Source organism: Mandrillus leucophaeus, unplaced genomic scaffold, assembly GCF_000951045.1.
Source record: "Mandrillus leucophaeus isolate KB7577 unplaced genomic scaffold, Mleu.le_1.0 Scaffold198, whole genome shotgun sequence".
Classification (NCBI taxonomy): Eukaryota; Metazoa; Chordata; class Mammalia; order Primates; family Cercopithecidae; genus Mandrillus; species Mandrillus leucophaeus.
The window spans coordinates 3,083,102-3,092,945 of NW_012102009.1; the positions used below are offsets into that span (position 1 = coordinate 3,083,102).

The window sequence follows — 9,844 nt, forward strand, 5'->3', positions numbered from 1 at the left end:
CAAAGTGCTGGGATTACAGGCATGAGCCACAGCGCCCAGCCTTTTTTTTTGAGATGGAATCTTGCTCTGTCCCTCAGGCTGGAGTGCAGTGGCGTGATCTCAGCATACTGCAACCTCCACCTCCCAGATTCAATGATTCTTGTTCCTCAGCCTCCCGAGTAGCTGGGATTACAAGTGTGCGCCACCACACCCAGCTAATTGTTGTATTTTAGTTTCACCATTTTGGCCAGGCTGGTCTCAAACTCCTGACCTCAAGTGATCTGCCCGCCTCGGCCTCCCAAAGTGCCACCGTTTCCGACCCGTAATGTCTTTTTTCTGTCCCAGTATCCCATCCACGATACCACGTGACACTTACTATGTCTGTTGTTATGTCTGTTAAGCTTCTCTTGGCTTTGATACTTTCTCAAGCTCTTGTTTTTGATGACCTTGACGGTTTGAGAGATACATTTATAGGATGACCCTCTATTGGAATTTATCTGATGCTTTTCTCACAATTAGACTCTAGTTGTGGGTTTTGGGGACAAAGACCATAGAGGTAGAATGCCATTTTTAATCACATCATATCAAGGGTACATATTACCTTTTGATTACTTTTAATATGCTTTTCAGATGTATTATTTCAACGCTTTGCAAAGATTTTCATTGGCTGTCTTGCAGCGGTTACTAGTGGTATGATGTATGCTCTCTACTTATCAGCATACCATGAACGGAAATTCTGGTTTTCCAACAGGCAGGTAAGAAGAAAGAATTTTGAGCACATGGAAGTTTTTTCCCAGGGAACCAGAATATATGTATGATAAGTATGACAAGTGCTGTCTTATTTATGGCTATTAGGAACAAAGTGCTCCAGAAGCTCTTTTGAGAATATAGTTAGAGTATCAACCTTAAAATACTTAATAGTGTATTTCATAGAATAAAACTATGAGGGTGCAATTAACTTATCAGGGACTTTTGATGACAGTGAAATGTTAGGGAGTTTAGCCAGCCTTTTCATAGGTTTGGTAGGTAGTTCACATTTCAGAAACAATCTGGAAGTTTTAGTATTAAAATATTTTAATTTTTAGATCACATGATTAGAATGTTTTTGAGGGAGTTGAAAGGGATTAACAGGCATCACATAGTATTAAGATTTTGCCTCATTACTGTGTTTAGTGTTTGGTTTTCAATCATGTATATTTCCACAGATTCTTCAGTTGCTATAGTTGTATTCATAATTTCATAGTTTGACTTTTGAATAAGTTTGTTTGCAAAGTCCTCTTGGCTTTGTAGAGTTTTTAAATTTTTGAGCCCAGACTGGGTTTTTTGTTGTTCTTATTTTTTAGTCAAGCTGACCAAGTATTTTAAAGCAATTGGTTTAATTAACACCATCAAGACATTTAACTGAGTAATGACTACGTCTGTCTTGATTTAGCTATTACTGTAGCATGTATTATTTCCCTGGAAATGTTATGCAGATTAACTGCAGTTCTCAACAGTGGATGTATGACAGAATCATCTAGGGAGCTTTCAAAGATAACCTCCCTCTCAGATTCTTAGGTAGAGGCAGTGGGACATGCTGCGATCAGTATGTCGATGAATATTTTTAGGTGATTATGTTGTATAGGCAGAACTGAGAATAACCAAAGCTTTGAAAATTAGAAGGCCTTCATTAAGAACTTTGTTTTACAAAGCTTTGTGTATGGGTCAGGAGCATTGGCAGGATCTGGGAGCTTTTTCAGAATCATAGACTCTTAGACTCCACTTTAAAATCAGAATCTACAGTTTAATAAGGTCTTCAGGTGTTTCATATACCCAGTAGACTTGAGAAGCACTGATTTAGAGTTTACATCTTTGAAATCTTAGAAACAAATGTTTGCATTCATAAAACAAAATTTTAAGTAATTTATTTAGGTCAGGAAGCTCTTAGTTCATTCAGACTGCTATAACAAAGTACCATGAGCTTATAAACAACAGAATGGCTTATAAACAGCAGAAATTTGTTTCTCACAGTTCTGGATGCTGAGAAGTCCTAGATAAGGCATGGGCAGATTTGATGTCTGGTGAGGGCTTGCTTCCTGGTTTATAGCAGGGATCATCTTGCTGCATCCTCACATGGTGGAAGGAGCAAGGGATCTCTGTGGGGCCTCTTTTATAAGGACATTAATCCCATTCATGAGGGAACTGCCCTCATGACCTAATCACCTCCCAGATATCCCACTTCCAAATATCTTCTCATTGGGTGTTAGGTTTCAGCATATGTATTTTAGGAGGACACATATATTCAGACCATAGCAAACAAAAATAGATCTGAAAAGACTTCCTCTTGGAGAGTCACAATATATAAGATATACTGAAACTCTGAAAAGTCTTATAATAAAGCTATTTAACTTTGTTTAATCTAGTCTTTCTCAGAACTTATTTAACTACAGAATTCTTTTTTGGTAACATCCGTTAACATTTTAGGAAGTTCTGTTGATCAAACTTTGTGAAAAGTGCTCTAATATCTTTTGTTTTTGTATTGATACATATTATGCATAAAAATAATTCATTTGATTGTAAAAGATTATAGATTCATAAAATTTTGATTCAGTCTAAAAAGCACAAGGCCTCCTAATGTTATTTTTACTATTATTCTTAATTCTAATTAGCCTGATTGTAGGAATTTTAAGATTTGCTGTACCTCTGGAAGTTCATGTGTAGAGTACTGATTAAGTATCTGGTGCTCTTGCAAAGTACTAATTAAAGACTTGCTGTTCTGGATACATAGAGATGTGGAACAGTAATAGAAAATATGACTTTCTCCTTAAACTTGTCTTTTTATTATGGAGTTCTAACATTTCAACTATCGTTCGTTATTGCCTGTCTTACTATTCTTGCTATTCTTAGGGCATGTCTTGTGGTTTTCCTTCTAGATTTTCCTGATATATATTATATATAACAAGTGATGACTTGTGATTTACAATTCATTTTAAACCTTAATGTTTCATTAAAATTATTGCCAGATTACTAAAAAGTTAAGTTCCTCATTAATGGAGCCACTAGTAATTAAAGAAAATTCATGTCTTTGAATAAAAGGATAAATATTATTAATATGTTAATTTGGAAGGTGAGAATTTGGAAGGTGAGAAGGAAGACAGAAGATTGAGGCTGAAATTTATTTTATTTTATTATTATTGTTATTATTTTTGGAGACAGAGTCTCGCTCTGTGTCCCAGTCTGCAGTGCAGTGGTGTGATCTCAGCTCACTGCAACCTTTGCCTCCTGGGTTCAAGCGATTCTCCCACCTCCCGAGTAGCTGGGGTTACAGGCACACACCACGACGCCTGGCTAATTTTTGTATTTTTAGTAGAGACAGGGTTTCACCATGTTAGCCAGGCTATTCTCAAACTCCTGACCTCAAGTGATCCACCCGCTTCGGCCACCGAAAGTGCTGGGATTACAGGCGTGAGCCACCACGCTGGGCCAGAGGCTGAAATTGAAAACTTCAGAAAATCCAGCCTAGACAACATTGTGAGACCCCCTTCTTTACAAAAAAACAAAACAAAAAAAACGTCGGCCATGTGCCTGTAGTCCTAGCTACTGGGTAGGCTGAGGTGGGAGGATCATTTGAGGTTTCAGTGAGCCATGAATGTGCCTCTGCACACCAGCCTGGGTAACAGAGAGAGACTCCATCTCTTGAAAAGCAAAAATAATTAAATCCTAGGGCCGGGCATGGTAGCTCATACCTGTAATCCCGGCACTTTGTGAGGCCAAGGTGGGCGGATCATGAGGTCTGGAGATGGAGACCATCCTGACTAATACAGTGAAACCCTGTCTCTACTGAAAATACAAAAAAATAGCCGGGCGTGGTGGCGGGCGCCTGTGGTCCCAGCTACTTGGAGGCTGAGGCAGGAGAATGGCGTGAACCCAGGAGGCGGAGCTTACAGTGAGCCGAGATTGCACTACTACACTCCAGCCTGGGCGACAGAGCAAGACTCTGTCTCAAAAAAAAAAAAGAAAAAAATTCAATTTTAAATAACTATTTCATTTTCTTTTAGGAGCTTGAACGGGAAATCACGTTTCAGGGTGACAGTGCCATTTATTACTCCTATTATAAAGATATGTTAAAGGCACCTTCATTTGAAAGAGGTATGATAACCACAGTTACATTTTTAATAACAATATTTTCCTTTTTCTTTTCTTTTCTTTTTTTTCCCAAGATGGAGTCTTGCTTTGTCACCCAGGCTGGAGTGCAGTGGTGCGATCTTGGCTCACTGCAGCCTCCACCTCCCGGGTTCAAGCAATTCTCCTGCCTCAGCCTCCCGAGTAGCTGGGTTTAAAGGCGCCGGCCACCATGCCCGGCTAATTTTTGTATACTTAGTAGAGACGGGGTTTCACCATGTTGGCCAGGCTGATCTCGATGATCCGCCTGCCTTGGCCTCCCAAAGTGCTGGGATTACAGGCGTGAGCCACCACGCCTGGCCATAATGTCAACATTTTTCTTAAATAAAACATTGTTCTTCTATTTTAGAACCTTTCCTCCTTCTCTTATTTTTACTCGACATGTAGTAATTGTGCATATTTATGGGGAGTGATATTTTCATATTATACACAATGTATAATCATCAAATCAGAGTAGTTAGCATATCCATCACATTGGACATATGTCACTTCCTTGTGTTATGAATATCCAAAATCGACTCTCAGCTTTTTGAAAATATACACTAAATTGTTGTTAACCATATTCATTCTATAGTACTACAGAATACTAGAAGTTATTTTTCCTATCTAGCTGTAATTTTGTATCCATTAACCAATCTCTCCCTATCCTCCCCTCCCCTCTGCTCTTCCCAGCCTCTAATAATCTCTGTTCTACTATATTGGGACCTTTCATGTGGGGATTTGTCTCAGAATATAGATATTTCTCTTTATTGTGCTAAATTGTTAAAAATTGGAAAATGCAGCATGGAGTATTCTATTTGGGATCTTTTGTGATAATAATATTAAATATTTAAGGACTAATGAATGACATCTTTAATTACTGTGAAGCAGAATAAATAATCTGGATAAAAATCTTTCTGTCTTTAGGTGTTTATGAACTGACACACAATAACAAAACTGTATCTCTGAAGACTATAAATGCAGTGCAGCAAATGTCCCTATATCCGGAACTTATTGCTAGCGTTTTGTATCAAGCCACTGGGAGCAATGTATGTATTTTTCTTTGGACCCTATTATTTATTTTCTCATGTAGTCATGAATCCTCGAATTATTTAATGCCATCCTGTTATCTTGTTCTCTTTCTGTTTTTTCCACATAGGAGATCATTGAGCCAGTGTATTTCTATATTGGCATTGTTTTTGGATTGCAAGGAATATATGTGACTGCTTTATTTGTTACAAGTTGGCTTATGAGTGGAACGTGGCTAGCAGGAATGCTTACTGTTGCATGGTTCATTATTAACAGGTAGGAAAGCTGTTTTAATTGATTTTTAAAAACTTTTTGTGACTGTAGTAGTCAGAGTTCTCAAAATGCCTCCCCTCCCCAACATTCCTCACTCTAATTCTCAGAACCTATGAATATGATGAGATGCCATTCCCATGATTATGATACTTTATATAGCACATTAGACAGATTGGAAAGATTACCCTGTGGGCCTGGTCTAATCACGTGAGCCCTTAAAACCAAGGTGCTTTCTCCAGCCTGTGTAGAAGGAGAGGTCAGAGAGATTTGACGTATGAGAAGGATTTTCTGCACCACTGCAGGTATGAAGCAAGGAGGAAATGAATTCTGCTAGTAGCCAATGAGATTGTAAGAGGACTACAAGCCCCTGATGAAAACTGTAGCCCTGGCTGATGCCTTGATTTTAGCTTAGGGATGCTAAGCAGAGCATCCAGCCATACTCTGCTGGCCTTTGTGAGATAATACATTTGTGTTGTTTTATGCCACTACATGCAAAAATTGAGACATAATATACCAGCATATTCTTTTGGATCTTTTTCTTTTTTTTAATTCATCCTAATCCTTAGAATCTGAATTTTGGGTCTTCTTCTAGGTGAATGTGTGTGTACATTCATCTATGTATTTGTATATGTATTTTTTACTAAAATCAGTAATTTACCAAAAAAAAAAAAATACTGTTTTTTTTGTTTTGTTTTGTTTTTTTGAGATGGAGTCTTGCTCTGTCACCCAGGCTGGAGTGCAGTGGCGCGATCTCAGCTCACTGCAGGCTCCACCTCCTGGGTTCCCGCCATTCTCCTGCCTCAGCCTCCGGAGTAGCTGGGACTACAGGCGCCCGCCACCAAGCCTGGCTAATTTTTTTGTATTTTTAGTAGAGATGGGGTTTCACTATCTTGGCCAGGATGGTCTCGATCTCCTGACCTCGTGATCCACCCGCCTTGGCCTCCCAGAGTGCTGGGATTACCGGTGTGAGCCACTGCGCCTGGCTGCAATACTTTTTTTTTTTTTTAATGCTGCTTTCTCTGTTCAACTGTCACTGCCTTTACATTTCAGTAATATTTTATCTTATCTAATACCCGACCTTATTACAGTTTCCCTGGTTGACCCTGAAATACTCTATATACCTGATTTATGCAAATCAGGATTTAATCCAGGACTCCATAGTGCATCTGGTTGTTCTGTTCCTTGATACTCTAAATCTAACATAGTCCCCCAATTTATGTTGAAGAGACTAAGTCTTGTTGCATCCTGTGGTGTCATTTAGCTTTTACCTTTATCTCCTGTGTTTCTGTCATCTGGAAATTATATGTAAAGGCTTGATGGGTTCAAAATAAACAGTTCTGGGTGAAATATATGCTAGATTATATATTTTTCATGTTCCATGACAGTAGAAGTTATATTTAATTGATCAACCCCTAGTGAAGCTGAGACTGACTGCTGGTTTGGGGGAATGGCAGTCTGATCTCTCCATTGAATAGTTATGTTTTTCTCTAATAACTGGAGAATAATCTGTGTGGTGTTTTTAGCACCAAATGAATGTCCTTTTTGCCGTTAAGCATTTACCTAATAGTTGTAACACCAGTTTATAACCTTTGCCTTAAAGTAATAATTTTATTAGGGTTTATAAAATTATATTTTTCTATTTTCATTAGCTACATTCTTCATTCTTCAAAAGTAGAATTTTTCTTCATTAACCAGGGCTTTTTGGTTACTTAAAAAAATTTTTTTTTTCCCTTTGAGACGAAGTCTCGCTCTGTAGCCCAGGCTGGAGTGCAGTGGCGCAATCTTGGCTCACTGCAAGCTCCGCCTCCCGGGTTCACGCGATTCTCCTGCCTCAGCCTCCTGAATAGCTGGGACTACAGGTGCCGCCACCACGCCCGGCTAATTTTTTGTATTTTTAGTAGAGACGAGGTTTCACCGTGGTCTCAATTTCCTAACCTCGTGATCCACCCGCCTCGGCCTCCCAAAGTGCTGGGATTACAAGCGTGAGCCGCCGCGCCCGGCCAGTTACCTTCAAATTTAGTCACTGTTAGAAAGTGAGGACAAATGCTTAATTTCAATTTACCAAGTTCTAAATAAGAGATTAATTTAATAGCTTTCCCAGATAGTGACAAAAACCTTTGATTCTGGTGTTCTCTTTTCTAAGCATCTTTCTGTACTTATGAATTTTTATTGATTCAGTGATTCATTTTAATTCATTTCATTGATTCAGTCCATTATGATCAATGTTCTTCTGTTGCTCAAATTGTCACAACCTTGGTTAATAGGAGTACCTTTCAGGCTGGCTCCTGAGTTCTTTTTACACAACTTAGTTAATCTTTGAAAGCTTTCTTGTTTTCTGGCTCAACAAGGTGAGTAGGTTTGCAGTTTTGCTGCAGAAGATTTGTAAACAGCCATTTCTCATTGGAGCTTTGGTTCCTTTTAGTATAGAAAATCCAGTCTGGCAAGTAGAAGGACAAGATGATTTTTTGTTATGTCAGAAAGTGCCTGTTAGAGGACATTTTGAGTTGCTGTGTACTTTTCTAAAATTCTATTAGGATTTATTTTTAGAAAGAAAGTTATAATAATACTCATAGATTAGGTTTAGAAAGTCTTATATTTTATGGCTGGGCGCAGTGGCTCTTGCTTGTAATCCCAGCACTTTGGGAGGCCGAGGTGGGCGATCACGAGGTCAGGAAATTGAGACCATTCTGGCTAACACGGTGAAACCCCATCTCTACTAAAAATACGAAAAATTAGCCGGGTGTGGTGGCGGGTGCCTGTAGTCCCAGCTACTCAGGAGGCTGAGGCAAGGGAATGGCGTGAACCTGGGAGACAGAGCTTGCAGCAAGCTGAGATCTCGCCACACACTCCAGCCTGGGTGACAGAGCAAGACTCTGTCTCAAAAAAAAAAAGAAAGTCTTATATTTTATTTTATTTTTTTACTTTTATTTTGAGACAGAGCCTATATTTTATTTATTCATGTTTTTACATTTATTTTGAGACAGAGTCTTACTCTGTTGCTCAGGCTTGGAGTACAATGGCACGATCGCGGCTCACTGCACCCTCTGGCTTATGGATGCAGTGATTCTCCCACTTCAGCCTCCCCAGTAGCTGGGACTACAGGCACATGCCACCATGCCTGGCTAATTTTTATTTTTTTTTTGAGATGGAGTCTTTCTGTTGCCCAGGCTGGAGTGCAGTGGCGCCATCTCGGCTCACTGCAACCTCCGCCTCCCAGGTTCAAGCAATTCTCCTGCCTCAGCCTCCCAAGTAGCTGGGATTACAGGCACATACCGCAATACCCGGCTAATTTTTTTGTATTTTTAGTAGAGATGGGGTTTCACCATATTGGCCAGGCTGTTCTTGAACTTCTGACCTCAACTGATCCGCCACCTCGGCCTCCCAAAGTGCTGGGATTACAGCCATGAGCCACCGCGCCCAGCTAATGCCTGACTAATTTTTATTTTTTTTTTGTAAAGTCGCGGTTTCACCATGTTTCCCAGGCTGGTCTCAAACTCCTGACCTCAGGTGATCCGCCCGCCTTGGCTTCCCAAAGTGCTGATATTACAGGCATGAGCCACCATGCCCCACCAAAAGTCTTTTATTTTATTTTATTTAGTTATGTTTTGAGATGGATTCTTGCTCTTGTCGCCCAGGCTGGAGTGCAATGGCACGATCTCAGCTCACTGCAACCTCTGCCCTCTAGGTTCAAGTGACTCTCCTGACTCAGCCTCCTGAGTAGCTGGGATTACAGGTGCCCGCCACCACGCCCAGCTAATTTTTGTATTTTTAGTAGAGATGGGGTTTCGCCGTGTTGGCCAGGCTGGTCTTGAACTCCTGACCTCAAGTGATCCACCCACCTCAGCCTCCCAAAGTGCCGGGATTACAGATGTGAGCCACTCTGCCTGGCCAATTCTTGTATTTTAAAGTGAAGTGGGGCCAGGTGCAGTGGCTCACATCTATAATTCTAGCACTTTGGGAGGCCCAGGTAGGAGGATCACATGAGACCTGAAGTTTGAGACCGGTCTGGGCAACATAGTGAGACCTCATCATCTCCACTTAAAAAAAAAAAAATAGCCAGGCTTGGTGGTGTTTGCCTGCAATCCCAGCTACTTGGGAAGCTGAGGCAGTAGGATCACTTAAGCCTGAGGCTACAGTGAGCTGTTGACTGTGCCACTACACTTCAGCCTGTGTGACAGAGAGAGACCCTGTCTCAAAACTAAATGAATGAATGAAGTGGTATTTAACACAAATGATTATTGTATTATTTAAAATACAGACTTTCTAGCTGGGCGCGGTGGCTCACGCCTGTAATCCCAACACTTTGGGAGGCCGAGACGGGTGGATCACAAGGTTAGGAGATCAAGACCATCCTGGCTAACATGGTGAAACCCCGTCTCTACTAAAAATACAAAAAATTAGCCAGGCATGGTGGCATATGCCT

General features: G+C 40.3%; 1 protein-coding gene across 1 annotated transcript in view; it reads left to right on the plus strand.

The window, feature by feature from the left end:
- Positions 1-9,844, plus strand: part of DPY19L4 (dpy-19-like 4 (C. elegans)) — a 92,407-nt gene that overhangs the window by 17,944 nt on the left and 64,619 nt on the right. The window contains exons 3-6 of the mRNA XM_011978683.1: positions 610-734; positions 4,017-4,107; positions 5,047-5,168; positions 5,279-5,424. Of these exons, the coding sequence (XP_011834073.1) occupies positions 610-734; positions 4,017-4,107; positions 5,047-5,168; positions 5,279-5,424 (484 nt within the window). The remainder of the gene's footprint in view (positions 1-609; positions 735-4,016; positions 4,108-5,046; positions 5,169-5,278; positions 5,425-9,844) is intronic.